This window comes from Octopus bimaculoides, chromosome 9, assembly GCF_046866305.1.
Source record: "Octopus bimaculoides isolate indiv1 chromosome 9, ASM4686630v1, whole genome shotgun sequence".
Classification (NCBI taxonomy): domain Eukaryota; kingdom Metazoa; phylum Mollusca; class Cephalopoda; order Octopoda; family Octopodidae; genus Octopus; species Octopus bimaculoides.
The window spans coordinates 20019641-20038694 of record NC_142936.1 but is presented as its reverse complement, the minus strand read 5'-3'; the positions used below and the strand labels follow the sequence as shown (position 1 = coordinate 20038694).

Below are 19054 nucleotides of genomic sequence, written 5' to 3'. Positions count from 1 at the left end.
ATGTGTCTGTAGCAAATCAGCCAAGTCATTAGAGTGTCAAATAAATTGCCTTGTGGTATTCATTTTGGCTCTCTACACCCTGAGTTCTAATACTGCTATGGTTCAGCTTTGCCTTTCATCTTTTCAGGGTCGATAAAGTACCTACTCTGTACTAGGGTTGATTTTCCTCTTTTTCTTTTTGTTCTCTGTTGTGCTCTCTTTCTAGAAGAAATCAGCTGTGGTTAGGCCTGAAGGGGGATAGGCCCTGCCAGATAACAGTGGCAGTCCTATTAGGAGTTGAGAGCCAAGACAAGACTTGTGTGTTCAGGTTGTGTGTATTTTATGGACATACAACTTCACACATACTGTGTATGCTCAGTGCATTATAGTTGTATTCTATATAGTTGTACATAGAATAATGTATATGACTTTATGTGGAGGCGCAATGGCCCAGTGGTTAGGGCAGCGGACTCGCAGTCATAGGATCGCGGTTTCGATTCCCAAACCGGACGTTGTGAGTGTTTATTGAGCAAAAACACCTAAAAGCTCCACAAGGCGCCGGCAGGGGATGGTGGCGAACTCTGCTGTACTCTTTCACCACAACTTTCTCTCACTCTTACTTCCTGTTTCTGTTGTACCTGTAATTCAAAGGGTCAGCCTCGTCACACTGTGTGACGCTGAATATCCCTGAGAACTACGTTAAGGGTGCACGTGTCTGTGGAGTGCTCAGCCACTTGCACGTTAATTTCACTTGCAGGCTGTTCCATTGATCGGATCAACTGGAACCCTCAACGTCGTAAGCGACGGAGTGCCAACACATAACATGACTTTATACATGTGGCATATAGTTGTATTCTTCTCACTTAATATACCTACCCTCTCTTTCAACCTTCATACTTCTCTCCATTTTCTGCCACTTCTTATTACTATCAAGTTCTGGACTATCTCTTGATGCTAGCCACAGATTTGTATACAATTCCTTATTGATCTCAATTCTAGATGTGAGCTCCTTCTACCATCCTTTTCCCCATCATATTCCCTCCTCACTTCTGTGTGTGTGCACGTGTCCACTAGTTTTCAGTAGGTTTTTTTTTTACCCCTTATGTGATATTTTTTATACCATTCTCCCTTCACTTGACCTCATTCTTCTCCTGTCATCCACTTCACACCACCTCACACATTTTTTTTTCTTTTCTCCCCACAAGACTCCTTTCTTTTAGTTCATTCTTCATTTGCCATATTGAGGGACAAGGTGACAACACCACTGTATCTTGTCGACTGTCCGGGGCAGAGCAAGAATGTGAAATGTTGGATTCTGAACTGGAGGACTAATGTTTACTGACACAAACCAGTGACCATGGTTCCCGAATTTCTACACTTATTGTCAGCACTACTTGGTCTCACTGAAAACTGAGTCACTGGATACACTCGATTATATGTATTAATACTGCCCCCTCTGTGACTTCCTTCATTTGTTGGCAACACATATAGAGCCTGGGGGTTTTTTTCTTCTTTTTTTACCAAGGTGTATTTTTATCTTTTTTTTTTTTTAAGTCGCAGAAGGAAGGACAATGTCTGTCTTCTGCAGGACACACTTCCCAGACTGGTGTAAAAGTTGTGACCAATACATAACCCAGGCATCTGAATTCAATGCCAGCTGGATAAACAAGGAGAGTGTCTCCTTTAATGATTATAACAGAGTGAACCCTTATAAACACACCTGAGGTTGAGGTGTTATCGTTGTTGTTTAGCTCCTCTGATTGAGCAGACTTATGACAAAAAGGGCTTCACTCATGCATATCAAACAGTACGTAGTCCACTATGTCCTGCCTGTTGTTTTGCAACAACAGGGTATAATATGAGGAATATTCAGCTGCTATTTCTAGCATGCCAAGCAACCTAATAGAGGTTTCCTTGTTAGCTTGTATGGTGGTGGCAATAGTGGTGGCAATCCATATCCACAGGTCAGGTGATAGTGTTGCAACTTAGCAACAACAGCTGCCTTTTTATCTTTTTGTTTCAGTCATTGGACTTCAGTCTTGAAGGGTTTTAGTTGAACAAGTCGACTCCAGTACTTCTGGTACTTGTCCTACTGGTCTCTTTTGCTGAAACCACTAAGTTATGGGGGTGTAAACAAACCAACACTGGTTGTCAAGTGGTGTAGGAGACACACAAACATAAAAGCACACACACACATATGATGGGCTTGCAGTTTCCAATCTGCTAAATCCACTCACAGGTCTTTGGTCGGCCCAGCTAGAAGACACTTGCCCATGGTGCCATGCAGTGGGACCGAACCTGAAATCATGTGGTTAGTGGTTGGGGAGCAAGCTTTATTACCACACAGCCATGCCTGCACCCATTTTATGTAGTCATTCCAAGTATGACTGCAACATGATTTAAGATAGCTTTCCATTGAAATAATGCGATAAAATATATTCAAGTAATCATCATCATTTTTAGCATCCACTTTTCTAGGTTTCCTTGGGTCAGACAGAATTCATTGAGGCAGATTTTCTACAGTCAACATGGCCTCCTGTCACCAGTCTTCACCTGTTTCTGAGACAATAAATATTCCTTCACAGCCAGACATGTTTTTGTGGAAGAGTGGAAATGAACATCACCATTCGTTTTTATGATGGTGACACTCATTTATAACTAACATGATGTCAAGTGAAAGAGGCAAATACTCTCATGCAGACACCCATTTGCACATGCATGCATATGTTCGTATAACACATACATACATATACAAAAAAATACATAAACATACGTGTTCCAGCGGGTGGGGGGGATTAAAGAAATAAAAATTTTTTACAGAAATTGCCAAATACTTTCAGTTTTGATACACTTTCTCTGAAAGATTGCCTGTATGTGCATCTGGTTTCTTTCAGCTTCCATTTATCAAATCCACTCATGAGGTTTTGGACAGCCCAGGGTTACAGTAGAAGATACTTGTCCAGGGTGCCACACAATGTGACTGAAGCTAAGACCCTGTAGTTAGAAAACAAACTCTTGACTACACAGCTGAAGTGGTAACCTCAAAAGTCAAAGTAGAATATCCAGGTGGTGAATTTCATTGATATTGTTTTTCCTGTTTTAAAACCAAATTCTAACTTTATTTTAATATAGATTCCTAATGAGACCTGAAAATTCAGTTATGGTAAATGTAAGTTTTCATGCTGACAGTTGGTAAAATAACAACAACAACAACAATAATTAAAAACAAGATACTTTGAATAAAAAATCCAGTCATTATTAATTTGTAAAACAACAGCTACAGAAATAACAATAGCAAAAACAACTAAACATGAAGTAAAAAAAAATACAATTAAAAAAATTCAACATTTCTGTTATCATTTGTGACCAATAAATGAATTTTTTCCACACTTTTTTTCTTTTTTTTTTTCTTCTTTGTGTAAAAGATTTATTGACCATGACTTATGATTGAACAGATTAATTCACCTTTGACAGGATAATCTATCAGGTATGTTTGGCAAAGAGATAACTACCTGTTTACTGTGGCAAGGACAAAATATTCACCTCATTTACCAATTGGTAGATAATAATTTTGACAAGAGATAATTGTGAAAGATACATCCCAGTAACTATCGCAAATTATCTTTATATCAATTCTGTGAAAAATATATTTATGTATTTTTAATATTTATGTATCTGTGTATTACAATATAAATACACAAATTACTGTTTTTATTTCTATGCACCATAGTTCAAACATACATTCAACAAAAAATTGGTTTCTAATTTTGGCACAATGCCAGCAGTTTCTTTTTTTTTTAGAGGATGGGGGTTAGTTGTTTACATCAACCCCAGTGCTTGACTGGTACTTATTTTATCGACCCTGTAAAGATGAAAGGCAAAGTTGACCTCAGTAAAATTTGAACTCCAAATGTAATGAATCAGAAAAAATGCCACTAAGCATTTTAGTCCAATGTGCTAACAGTTTTGCCAGCTCATCTCCTTACACTTAACAAAAAATTGAAACTAGTTTATAGTCATTCTTCAGTTTGTGAAGAATCAAATTTCCTCCACTTATAAAACTGGCAAGAAGAAAACATCATTGGCTCAAAAAGTTGACTATTTCCATCAACAATACAGCAGAAAGCAAATACAATGGAAGGTTTAGTACAAGCATTTAACATTTAAAAATATTTCCTGCTTTTAATACAAAAAAAATCATTGATCTTCAATAGAAATAGGCTGTCCCTATTTTCACTACTCCTCTCCTTTTAAAATACATTGGAAACATAAGCCTTCTACAAAGAAGCATGATCTATCAATTTTTATATAAAGTTCAATAATAATAATAATAATAATAATATATTTTTAATTCAGAATCTTTGCAACAGCAAGACTATATTAAAAATACAAAGCAAAGAACATTATTTCAACAGCTAGTGTACAGCTATTTCAATTCTAATCACAATTTCATCAGCTAAACTCTTACATTGCTACATATATCAGCCACAAACCAACACACTGATACAAAGTTGACAAAAAGTCTAAAATGATTATTTCCAGAATGTACTAAATAGCTTATAGACTGTTGATCAAATTTGATATATGTTTGATATATTATAAAGCATTTTAGCCCAGCATAATTTCTGAGTTATAGCCAAGATGTTTTGGAGCATATGTGTAGAGCATGCACAATAGAAAGGAAGGCATTCTATCAGTATAGCTCTACTGCAACTGCCACAAGTATATTCTCTCATCATATTGGGCCTTCATACTGTACAGAACTAAGATATTTGAATATATTGAACATATATGTGTGTGTGTGTGTGTGTTCAGAGTGTAATACATATAAACACTTTAAATCAAGTGTTCTTACAAGTATACTCTTGCTTATGTAGGGCAAATATTTTTTTCTTCTAGCTGTAATATTCTGAAGGTTAAATGAAAAAGAAAAATTCTTTTCCTTTGAGTTTTGTAAGAAGCAGATACAACTTGTATTTGGCTTATCAGTTTAATCTTAATCAGATTATTGTACATACACACACACACACACATTTCATCTAAATATAATGAAGCCAGATGGCCTGCAAAACTTAGAATGAAGATAATATACAAGCTTATAAATATAGTGCAGTGTTCAGTATATTCAAATTTACAATAAATGCTCCAATTCTTATCCAGTATATTTAGTATATTTGCTTCTTGAAATGTTAACCACACATACATTTTTCATGTATTTAATTTGTGTTTACTATTAATTACTTCTGTACTAACTCACTAATTACCATTACCATTACCATATCATCAGTTGATGTAATGTGTATGTAAGGCTACAAAAAGCAATGTCTGAAATTCATTAGGGTTTAGAGACATTGCTGTCTTCCACACATACAGGCTTGTCCTTTCAGGTGCTGGTGCCCCATAAAAAGAACCCATGCCGGTGGCACATAAAAAAAAAGACACCCAGCACATTCTGTTAAGTGATTGGCATTAGGAAGGGCATCCAGCCATTGAAACAATGCCACAACAGACAATTGACAGCTCCATGTCAAACCGTCCAACTCATGCCAGCATGGAAAGTGGACGTTAAATAATGATGATGATTAATGAACTTGTGTTCATGACTGATTGAAAAGCAAGAATACATTAGAGTGATTAGTTGTTGCCATCTTAAGGCCCATGAAAGGATTTCAGTCCAGCACTAGAAGCTAAGAAAAATAATTACATTCTTTATGCAGTGATCCCACTGCTTAGCACCTAGATATAGCAGTATAAGTGAACCACCTCAACATTGCGTAACAGAAAATTAAGTAGTTTAACCAAGGAACTGCATAGCACCAACAATGAGATACAAGCTATTAATCCTTTCAATGGGACAATAGAGAACAACAAGATCGTATTGACTTGGTTAAAGGCAACTTCACTCATAGTTTTATGTATAACAAAAGATTGAACTTGGAGAATGGTGTCTAAGTTTATTTTTAAATATGGAGCATGGACCACATAGAATAGTGTTTCCAAGAGGACAAACATAAAATACAATTTACTGGAGATGAAGAGAGTAATTTTTACTTTAAAATCTTTTAAAAGACAGTTGTGTCTTGATTCATGATATATATTAAAACATTACAATGTGAAGAATAAAGCTTTTCTGTTTTTCTTTTTTTAAATTATAGAAATGAGGACCAGAATGATGAAATTAATAGTTTCAAATAATTTAATCATACAAAGATTTTTTTTAAGATACTTTTATACCATGTTTTAATTTTCAAATGTTACTGTTCAGAATTAAAAATGGTTAAATTATTTTATTGTTGAACACCTAAAAATGTGGACTTTTTTTTTTTTTTTTTATCATTTTAAAAAATATTTTCAAATAAAAATGTGAGACTCTGGGGAATGGGTGGGGGGTATTAGAAGCAATGGCCAACTTCAAAAGTAGGTGGCCTTTTCAAAAGGTTTAGGAAGCACTGGATTACAAAGATTTAACTGGGAGAATAGGTGAGTCTGGTTGTGGATGCATATAATTTTACAGAAGACAATGTATGTGCATGCATGCCTTTACAGGTAACTTATCAGAAATTTTAATGTATTTACCAAAAAACCATTCTTGGATGATTCTTTAAGTGAACAGAATTTGATTTAAGTTACCAAAATGCTGTTTCCTTTAGAAAAAGGACATACATACATATACATATGTGAAAAGCATCCAGTTCACATTGTGAAGTGGTTGGCATTTGGAAGGGCATCCAGCCATAAAAATCATGCTAAAACAGACACATAAATCTCATGTAGTGTTCTACCTGGTTGGCTCCTGCCCAACCCAGGCCAGCATTGAAGGCAAACATTAACCCACAATGATGATGATGATAAGCATTCTGTATATCATATTTCAGGCAGATATACTGTAGGAAACCTGGAAACTGCAATATTTGTCTTGAGAAAGCATCTTGTATTTAATGTTAAAAAATACAGAAATATAATGTTTTCTAAGTATGATGATACAGAATGCTAATTTGAACTAATACTGCTTCCATGACTAATAATGAATTATATGTTTATATTAATGGATATATAATGTGATAGTTGAGAGGTCATCGAAAAATATAAAAAACAAGCCAGAAAATAATAAAATCAAAATAAAAATTCTAGAATTTATTTTGTTTGTTTGTTTTTATTTAAATACAGATTTATTTTGGAAAATAAATAATTAGTACAAACTGCAAATAGAACTAAAAACTAGAGTTTAAAAGAAACAGATGATTACAAGTAATATTTTTGATTGCCTTCTTCAACTCAACAATGTTGGAGAGAGAGAGATAGTAACTAACAAGAGACAAAGAGTAAGCAAGTATCCAAAAGAAGTGTGAAGTTTTTGGTTTTGTTTGGATTGGTTTATTTATTTATTTTTTTTCAAAGAACAAAAATAATTTTTTTTCTGGTAAATTTGTGAAAATATTTCAGGATATGAAAGACCAAATTTTTCCGGGTTTTTTCTAACAGTGCATATTCAGTTTATTGGCAGAATAAACCTCCCAAAAAACAGTTCATATATATATAGCTTTATATATATATATATAGCTTTATATGTATACTTATAGCATTATACATATATAGTTATATGTAGGTTAGCTTTATATAAATACATACAAAGAGTGCATGTATATATTTATCCATATATGAGAGTTATATATATAATTTTATGTATAAATAAATTATTGGATAATTCATTTTATTTGTTCCTCTGCGCTTTTTCTTTTTTATTTATTAATTTTTTTTATTTTTTTTGCTAAGCATTTTTACTTAAGCATCAGTTAATCAATTTGATGGTTGAAAGAAAGTCTTAAAAACTTCCAGATACCAAGAAAACCTGTTGACACCATGAAATATACAAAGGAAAAATAATCAACAATAATACAAAAAAAAAAAAAGTACAAGTACAGTATAAAATTTTTGGTAAGATTCACAAGTTAAAAAACAAAGCTCAAATTTCCCCACTGTATTTTCTTACGCTTAATACAGAACTGATAAAACAGGGTCTAGAATCACAAATAGATTGGCAGAATTTTTTTTTTTTTTTTTTAAATCTTTTATATTTTACTTGCTTCAGTAATTTGACTGCAGCTTTGCTATGGCACCGCCTTGAAGAATTTTAGTCAAACTATATTGAAATTTTTCTCTTATATATCTCAATTTGAGTTTAACCCTCTTGTTACCATATTCTTATTGAAATAACACTGCTTTTGTTTTAATTAATTTTGAAAAATAATGAAGAATTTAGTAAACTAATTTACTCATTATTAAACTGGTTTTTGGAACTTAAATTTACAAAGAATTTTGATGCAGGGTTTTGATTTAGATCACCTTAAAACAAGAAGCCTGTATCATAGAACCAGGAGCAGTCCCAAGAGGGTTGGTATCAAAAGAGTTAAAATGCAAGGAAATATGGAATTTCATAGCAAAAATCTTATTTTTTTAATTCAACAAAATTAAGATTTGGTTTTGTCGAATAATGCACCAGTATTTTGAACACTAATCAGTCTGGGTAAACTCAGACTTCAATCCCCAACTGTGTGATATATTGAGCTCTGGTAATATTATTGTACAGTGTGACAATCAACTCTCATACTTTTGTGATTTAATTAAAAACAAACTATAAAAAGTAAAGAAATTAATTAAAAAATAATTTTTAAATAGTCATGAAAGCTTAGATTCAAATAGATAAAAGGAAATGGGAAGCTTCAAACCTTTTCTAAATATTTTTTTTAATTACTTTCTTGTATTTATTCATAAGCCAACAAAGAAGCTTCTACATAGTCAATCAACTTGCTAAAAATCTCCCTCAAATCACACCCTATTGTCTTAATAAAAGAGACATTGGATAATATATGGTACTAGAATGATATAAAAAGGAAAAGACAAGAAAATCACAGCTGGGATATCATTGATAGAGGATCTATTCAGGACCAACTTTGAGCTAAAACAACAAACATGTTGCACTTTCCTCCCAATAATAATTTATGCTTTGGCTGAGCAACAAGGCCAACTTTAACAGTGTAGGTTAAACTACAGATAGTTGGTTAAACTCAACTAAGTACATTACTGGTGTTTATTTACATACCCCTGCATGTTACTGGTATCTAGTTTAGCTGCTGCAGTAGGAAGAGCAGCCAATACTGGACTGGAAGTACTTAATAATAATGATTTCAAATTTTGGCACAAGGCCAGCAATTTCGGGTGGTAAGGGTAAGACAATTATATTGACCCCAGTGATCAAGTGGTACTTATTTTATCAACCCCGAAAGGATGAAGGGCAAAGTCAACCTGTAAACAAAATAAACAAGGAAACAAACCAAAATATATAAATAAATACATCAGTGAAGTAGAGAGTTATGTCACCCTATAAATAAACATGGTTAATAACATAGAATTTAGCTGAAAGCTGCTGATATTTGGTTACCTGAATTTGTGTTCTGAGGCCAGATTCAAGATCAATTTGGGTTAGTTTGCAAAATGCATTTTTTTTTTTTTTTTTTCATAAAACAGAACTTGATGAGTTTATATTGCAGTGCTGTTAGCAGTGGTATGGTGGTGGTGGTGGTGGTGGTGTTTTTTTTTAAATTCAGTAAAGAATTTTGGTTGAATCCTATTTTTTGTACATTAGCAAACATTTAGATTTGAGGAAAATGTAAAGTAAAATAATGTTATATATATATATATATATATATATATATATATATATATATATATATATATATATATATATATATTGTAAGTGTGTGTGTGTGTGTATATATATATATATATATATATATATATATATATATATATATATATATACCGGAGTAAGCACATAAAATGTGCAACAAGGTGGTAAAAAGAGTACTCAAATACCAGAGGTAGAGTAATATGCTTTATTTAAAAGCAGCAGAAATATAACAAAAGACTGTTACTCTGAGTTTCACATTCCCATTCATCGGACAGTTTTTCTAACTCAGAGTAACAGTCTTTTGTTATATTTCTGCTGCTTTTAAATAAAGTATATATATATATATATATATATATATATATATATATATATATATATATATAGTGTGTGTGTGTGTGTGTGTATGTATGCATATATATATATACACATACATGCACACATGAGTATGTATATATGCATGCATATACACATACATTGATACATGTATATTATATATATATTTATGTTTTTTACTTCACTGAAATTAATTCAATCAAAGTGCATTACTTTTATATGTAACACTCAATACAAAATGCAAGTGTAAAGTGTCATATTATAGCAACCATGATTTACACTAAATACCTTTTTTGTTTCATTTTCTCATTTATTGTTGAGCATAACTATAGCATCATTTAAATATTATTTACTAATAACTAGCTTAACAGTTGGTGGCAACCTTCAAAACAGATTTATATAAACTAGGCTACTATAGAAAAAAGATATATAGCAGCACCCAAGGATGACCAGGGGTTGAAATAACAGCACTGTAACCTTGTACTACAGACTTGTGATCAGAATGGAGAATTAGTTCTCAGACAGTCTCTCCTGTGAAAAACCAATGAAGAGATTTCATGGTAACACAAGAAACAATCTTAAAAGTCTTTGAACATCAACGGTGTTCACTGGGAAATATTTCACATTGAGCAGAAGTGAATGACAGTCTTATAACAAGTAACAACAGACTGCAGGTCAGAAAATTCAAATTGCCCATCGATCAGAGAAACACACATACATGTATGTGAGTGTATGTGCATGATATATATCATGCACATCTACTTTAACATATCTCTCTCTATATATATATGTGTGTGTGTGTGTGTGTATATATATATATCGTCGTCGTTTAACGTCCGCTTTCCATGCTAGCATGGGTTGGACGATTTGACTGAGGACTGGTGAAACCAGATGGTTACACCAGGCTCCAATCTGATTATATATATATATATATACTTACATACGAACACGAAACCATATATATATATATATACATACACACATACATACATAGTGTGTGCGAGTGTATACAAAGTAGCCATGTATCTCCTCTACAGCATGACACCAATCTCTATCCCTCAATTATATTTTATCAAGTCATCAACTAACACAAAGCCACCTCTTTCAATACTTCTCCTCTCAACTGAGGGGTCTTTGTCTTGCAAGTTACTAGGGTGACATTACCAGTGCTGGTGCCACATAAAAAGCAGCCAGCACACTCTGTAAAGAGCATCCAGCTGACAGTAGAGTTTGGCACAGTCACTTTGGCTTGCTAGTTCCTGTCAAACCATCCAATCCATGCCAGCATAGAAAACAGACATTAATTGATGATGAATGTGATGATGATGATATATATCATCATCATCATCCTCATCATCATCATCATTACTGAACTCATCTACAATTCTCATTTTGCTCGCTGTATCTCTGTAGATGGTTAGTACCACTCTCATACGCCATTCATCTACACCACCTAATTTTCTTGTACATGTATATATGCATAAGTATATGTTTATGTATGAATATATATCCGTGTGTGTGTGTATACATACATATGTATGCATGTATACACATGGATTTATTTATATTGTTACAATATGACAACCAATGTTTCAGCAAAGCATATATGCATGAAGTATCAACAAAGAAGGTATGTTTTAGAAACTAAGAATTGGGTCACTATATATTGGTTTTGGCAGAGCGGGAAGGCTGGAAAGTTGTAAAGTGTTGCTGTAAAGGAATTGTGTGGGAAACAAATTGGTAAGGGAGAGGAGGATAGAAGGTAAAAAGAAAATATTAAAAGTAATGCAGGGTGGCAGGAGAAGGGTGAATAAGAGACAGGGATTGGAGAAGCAGTGCTGATAGTGTCAAGGTTAGAGAAAAGAAGGATGGCAAATAGAGATGATGGAGAGAGAGGGGGGGAGGAAGAGAAAGTGTGTGAGAGAGAGAGAGAGAGAGATACATACACACACACTTCAAATTGGACATTTTAAACTGTCATGTAATAATGATTTAAATTTTCAAACCCAAAATGTAAATGTACTCTTTCAGTATTTGAATATTTCTCTCCTTCATTTGTAAAACCTAATCTACATGCAGCTGTTGCTATATAACACACACACACACACACATTTTCTATATAGGATCATTCTCGGTTTGTTTAACATTGGTCCTATGTAGAATAAAATAAATGTATGAAAGGAATAAGAGGCAGAATTTATTTGACTTTTAAATAGACTCTTGTGACTTAATTTTCAACATGCCCACCATCATTATATATATATATATATATATATATATATATATATAAACTATAATTATATTCTATTCTAAAATTTCATGTCCCCACTGATTTTCAGTTATATTTTATAACACATTAATTATCCTACCCTGCAAATTCATTTATAGTACAAAGTTTAATTCACTAAATATTAGTCTTTACATATTCCTCATAAAATAAATTAATAGTTTTTTTTTTAAGTTCAAACAATTATAGTAAAATTTGTGATTGATGACAATAAAATAGATGTGTCAGGTTTGTAAATGTTCTTTACACATTAATTCTGTCATATATAAATATTTCAAATTGTATGAGGACTTTCTAACGAACTATATGTATATTTTCTTGAGAGGATTTATTAAGTTTTTAACCTTATCAGAGTTGAAGCTGGTCACTAACCTCAAATGGAGAATTCCTGAAATGTTTTACACATTTTCATTGTTCTTCTGATCAATTGTATCTAGTAAATGCAAATCAGTACATATATTGTACTTATATATATCCGTGTGTATGTGTTTGTAGTATACTACAGAGTTTTTGCAAGCCTTTTGTTAGCTTACTGTAATTAATAATAATTTCTAGCTCCACCTCAAGTTTACATATATGTAGGAGAGACACAAAGTTGGTTTATATTACACTCTCCCCATATCAAAGAACCCTAAAAGTAAGACAGGCAAAATCTACCCTTACCATCACCACCACCACCACCAGTACTGAAACTCAGAACATAAAGGGACATAACTGAATACTATAAGACATTTAGTCAGACACTCTTACCATCTCTGCCACTCCACCACCATAATAATGTTATACAAATCTTATAATTCTAAGGAAATAAATATAAGTATGGTAACTTTTTGAAACTATCAATGGTGACACTTTAGAACCATGATAACTCTTTCTTTTTTTGTAGAATTCGTTGTGGTAACTAACCTTTTGGTATCTAACTCCTTGGAACTCACATTGCTATTATTACAAATATCACCATCTCTCCAAAGCTTCCTAAGAAAATACTCCATGTCAGCTTTACTCTGTTTTTTATGACTGGATGCCCTTCCTAATGCCAACCACTTTATAGTGTGTGCTGGATGCTTTTTTATTTTTTATTTTTGTGCCACCAGTACTAGAGGGATTGCCAAGTAGTTTGCAAAACAGGAAAGAACAAGAAAGAACACAATTCTTCAATATTTCTATTTTGCCTCAGTAAATCGCTTCTTTGAGGAATTTTTGATAGTTTAGCAACAACTACACAGAAAGAAAACACCTCAACCAGATTTATAATTATTAGTGGCCAAAGCAACATTTTCGATGGAGTTTCACATGTAGGAGCTGGAAATATAGCAGACATTGAGGAAGTATCTATATGGCCACTCAAACTACAAGAAATAGCAGCTAAATTCCCCTCATATCACATTTTAATACCTAAAAAAGGGGAAGGAAATATTGGATAATGTAGTCCTAGATACACTGTATTTATAAAAAAGAAAAGACAGAATGATTACAGGTAGAACACTTTTGAACATCATAGGTCCATGTGATCTGGCCTAACCTAGGGTTAAATGACACCAACAAAAACAAAAATTGTAAATATGATAAATATAAAGGTTAAGTAATATTTGTGCATCTTAAGGAGAAAGTCTCTGGGTAAGGGAAGTATCTTGTTCATAAAACTATTAAGATGTAAGCAACTGCAATGAGATGAGAACTCATGCCTTCAATAGTCAAATGTCTAATTCATCAATAAATTAATACAGTTGCTTGACCTGTGAGAAATAGAAGTTGAATCTTCCTCCAGTCACACTGTACTGTCTTAGGGGAAGTTGGACAATATGGTTATGAGTTCAGAGTATGGATGGTCGAGGCTGGAATACTTTTGAGCAGAGATCTGTTCAATCAAGACTAACCTGAGACCAAGCAACAGAGAGAAACAAAGAGAGAAATGGAGAAGAGAGAGACAGAAGTAAGGAAGATGAGGAGAGAGAAGAATAGCTTGCTATAGAGAGTGAAGTCACGAAACAGATGTTGTTGTAGTCACTGTTCTAAGACTGATTAAATATTTGGTATAGTAGGAAAGAAGTGGAGAGAATTTACATCAGATCCTTAATTAAAAGAGACCAACAGAGGAGATAATTGTAGCAACAGTGATACTAGTATGGTGGTGGAGAGATGGATAGAGTGATACTAATATAAATACAATTATGGATAAGTGTAGTATATTGCAGAATTAGACATTAATAACAGTACTATGTCCTAAGCTACTCACCACTGCATTGCACTGGTGAATTCTTGCTTGTTTGTTTTGTCTGTTTGCTTTCCTGTGCATGCATCGGTTTTGTGTGTTGATGTGTTGTGTGTGTACTGAAGTGTCATATGTATTTATACACAGATAATGTCTTATAGCTCAATGGTATGGAAAGAGAGAAAGTGAGGGTGAAAGGATAGAAGAATATATTGCATCTATGTAACCACTGACCACCCACTTCTGCCTCCATCATTTCATAGATAAACAATGAAGCAAAAACATAAAAAGAATGCAATCAAATGTGATTAGCACATACATGCTTAATTACTTTTGTTTATATGTTTGCTTTACATTTTATTTTTGTTTCCATCTGTTGCTTTTTACTGTTGAAGGTGGAAGGGAGGGCAGGTGGATCAGAGGTGATGATCTGGAGTTTATTAATCCTAATTGTTTGTTGTGAAGTGAACAGAGCAATCATCATTGTATAGAGCTTATTTCTGGGATAGGATTTATTCATTAATGTTTGTCGTTTCTTTACTTCTGTTTTATTTTTTGTAAAAAAAATTTTTTTTAAATTTTTCTTCATATATTTATTCCCTTAATATCAAGAGGAATTAGAATACACCTCCTCGTATGTGTACAAAATGTACTGACACAACCAAAACATTGCAACACCAATATGTTTTACTCCAGTAAAGTTACATAACACAAGGAACACAGTTCAGATATTTTTCGCATTCTTTTTCCCATGAAAGAACCCTAACAACAACAACAACAAGAATAAATAATAATAATGGTTTCAAATTTTGGCACAGGGCCAGCAGCTTTTGAGGGTGCGAGGAAGTCAATCACATCAACCCCAATACTTGACTAGTACTTATTTTATTGACCCTAAAAGGATGAAAGGTAAAGTCTACCTTGGCAGCATTTGAACTCAGAACGTAAAACCAGAATAAATAGAAATGCCACTTAGCAGCATATCTACCATGCTAATAATTCTACCAGCTTGCCAGAATCAATATAATAATAATAAAAATAATAATTGTTTCAGACATAGGCACAAGACCTACAAGATACTTATCTTATTGACCTTAGGTAATATGAAAGGCAAAGATGACTTCGGTGGGATTCAAACCATCGTTTTTTAATGTTAATGGTTTCTAAGAAAGGTACAACGGCCTGGAATTTGGGGGCAGAATTTAATCACTTGGATCAACCCCATCACTACTTGACTAATATTTTATTTTATCTAGCCCTGGACAGCTGACATGCAAATTTGACCATGGCAGGATGTGAACTCAGAACAGCCAGAAGAAATACCGCAAAACATTTCATCCTGTGCTATAATGATTCTGCCAATTCACCACTCATAATAATTACAGTAAATATAAAGAAATTTTACTACAACTCTGTGTGTGTGTATATATGTATATATATATATATATATATATATATATATTTATTCACACACAGACAAAATTTTTATTTTACTTCTTCACTTCCTCATATAAGCTGTTGTTGTCGTTGTTGTTATTAATATTATTATTATCATTATTATTACATTTATTATTATTATTATTATTATCATTATTATTATTGTCGTCATCATTATCATCATCATCATCAGCCAGTGTACACATGAACGATTATCCAAGGTATGATTGGTTCTTTTCGAGGTTACGTCTTTAACCCTTTGCAAAAGGGACGAACCTATAACTCCCCCAAAATATCAGTGAAAAACTTACATCATCATTTAGCTAAAAATTTCATTGATGATAATGATGATGATGTTAATGATGACAATAACATTAAAGAGGATAACCATGACGACGATAATAGAGATGATGATGACGATGATGATGGTGATAATAACAATAATGGTTTCTACTGGAAAGGGTTAGTTGATACCATTAATTCCAGTACTTGACTGATACTCTAGTTTACCGACCCCTGGAGGGGTTCGAACCAAGAGCCTAAACAGCAGGAACAAATATCACAAGGCAATTTGCCCAAAGCTCTAATGATGTTGCCAAACATCCACCCTTAATTAGTGTGTTATAAGATAAGCAAAAGACTCAATTAAATCAACTACAGTACTTGACTAGTTCTTTCTTTTATTAATCTGAACCTCCCACCCGAGAAAGATGAAATGTAAATTTAACCTCACCAGGATTTGAACTCAGAATGCAGAGCAACATTAGTATAAGCCTTAAAGAAATTTGCCTGCTACTCTACCAATTCTGCAATCCTGTAGCAGCAGGAGGAGTAATAAGTAATTTCTTGGGGGAGGGGGGGTAGTCAACTAAATTGACCCCAGTGCTCATAGGTACTTAATTTATCAACCCCCTAAAAGGATGAAAGGTAAAGCTGACCTCAATAGAATTTGAATTCAGAATCTAAAGACAGGTGAAATGCCGCTAAGAATTTTGTCAGGTGCAGTAACAATTTTGCCAGTTTGCCAACTGAAATTACAAAACAAAAATAAATAATAATAATAATAATAATAATAATAATAATAATAATAATAATAATAACCCTTTCTACTATAGGCACAAAACCTGAAATCTTGAGGTGGGGGCTAGTCAATTACATCGACCCCAGTACTCAACTGGTACTTATTTTATCAACCCCGGAAGGATGGAAGGCAGAGTTAGCTTCAGTGAAATTTGAACTAAGAACATAAAGCCAGAAAAAAATGCTGCAAAGCATTTTGTCTGGCACGGTAACGATTCTGCCACCTTGCCACCTTATGTAATAATAATGATGATGATGATGATGATGGTGATGATGATGATAATAATAACAATAATAATAATAATAATAATAATAATAATAATAATTATTATTATTATTATTTAAAGTTTAAGTGTTTAGCCACAGAATAAAGAGAAATAATCTGAATAAAAACATAAAACAGAGAAAGTGAAAGAAATGAGAGAGAATCAAAGAATAAAAACATATGTTGCATTTTAAAAGTTGTGTTCTGAAGAGCTGAGCATATATTCAATTCCTTAACCTTCATATTCTACCATTTTTTTGGGAGCTTGTTTAAAGTCTCTTTAAGCATTTGTTTCATTGTTCTCCAGTTCATGCAGCTGAGTACAGCTCTCTGTGGACTGGTCTAGTTGGGTTTTGATACTTGACTCCACCTCTACATTACTGGCCTCATTTTTTGATTCCACTTTGGCACTTTCCCCTTTCGTTTCCAAAAACTTCGCAATGAAATCATAACCAGCTTCTGAGGACAACTCGGCAGCTGTCTGATCTTCCTGTAATGAGAGGAGAAAATAAGAAGTTAATTTCATTTCCATAAAAAGCAATCATCATCGTCGTTGTCATTCAAAGTCTTGCTCAAGGGCACAATGTACTGCTATGTACTGAACTCACAACCTTACAATCGTGAGCCAAATACCCTAACCACTTAGCCACACATCTTCTCTCCATAATATGATAGTCAGCGTTGTCATCATCATCATCATCATCGTTTAATGTCCGCCTTCCAAGCTGGCATAGATTGGACGATCTGACAAGAGCTGACCTGGCAGAAGACTGCACCAGACTTCTGTGTCTGTTTTGGCAAGGTTTTTACAGCTAGATGCCCTTCCTAACACCAACCACCCAGCAGAGTGAACCGAGTGCTTTTTACATGGCACAAGCACAAATGAGGTCAGTTTTGGCATGGTTTTTATGGTTGGATGCCCTTCCAAATGCCAGCCACTTTACAGTGTGGACTGGATGCTTTTTATGTGGCACCAGCACATATATAAACAAGCACCCACATAGTGACAGCACAAGGGATGTGAGACATATATATTTAACTCTATTATAATGCTGAATACAAAATGCACTGAGAAACACAAATACCATTTATAACCAGAGGGAGGGGGAGGGGGGAAGAGAAAGAGGGATTGTAATTTATTCATTGAACCCAAATAACAGAAACACTTTCCCTCCCCTCATTTGCATAAAGAGAAATATACTCACAGAGAGGGGGGGAGAGAACAAGAGAAATATGAAAATATTTGATATCAAATACATCAACATTGAATCTGTGAGACCAAATAGATGGCATCAGACGAGGTCAGTTTTGGCATGGTTTTTACAGCTGGATGCCCTTCCAAATGCTTTTTATGTGGCTCCAGCAATAGGCCTGGTTATAATCATCTTCATTTATTTTTCAAAGTCATTAACAATTCTTAACTAACCAGAAAACTTGTCTACAAAGCAAAGTTACATAACACAGTACTGGCTACAGCAAGTTTTGAACACATAACTCTAGAGAGAATTAACCATGATGTTTTCTAAATGGCATTTGTGTTTCTCAGTGCATTTTGTATTCAGTATTATAATAGAGTTAAATATATATGTCCCACGTCCCTTGTGCTGTCACTATGTGGGTGCTTGTTTATATATGTGTTTATTTAAGTATATGTTTATTTGTGTGTCCTAATTACAGCATAAAAGCAAGTGCATATGCAAATGAAAAAGGTTACGTAGAGTACTTAACACAGAAATTTGACTATGTATGTATGGTTAATAGCTGTACACCATC

The 19054-nt window shown here is 33.6% G+C and overlaps 1 protein-coding gene across 4 annotated transcripts in view; it reads right to left on the bottom strand.

The window, feature by feature from the left end:
• Window positions 1-3764: 3764 nt before the first annotated feature.
• Window positions 3765-19054, bottom strand: part of LOC106876194 (uncharacterized) — a 149952-nt gene continuing 134662 nt past the window's right edge. For all 4 annotated transcript variants that reach the window (XM_014924635.3, XM_089357233.1, XM_089357236.1 and 1 more), the window contains one exon: window positions 3765-17771. In XM_014924635.3, the coding sequence (XP_014780121.1) occupies window positions 17562-17771 (210 nt within the window). In that variant the 3' untranslated portion in view covers window positions 3765-17561. The remainder of the gene's footprint in view (window positions 17772-19054) is intronic.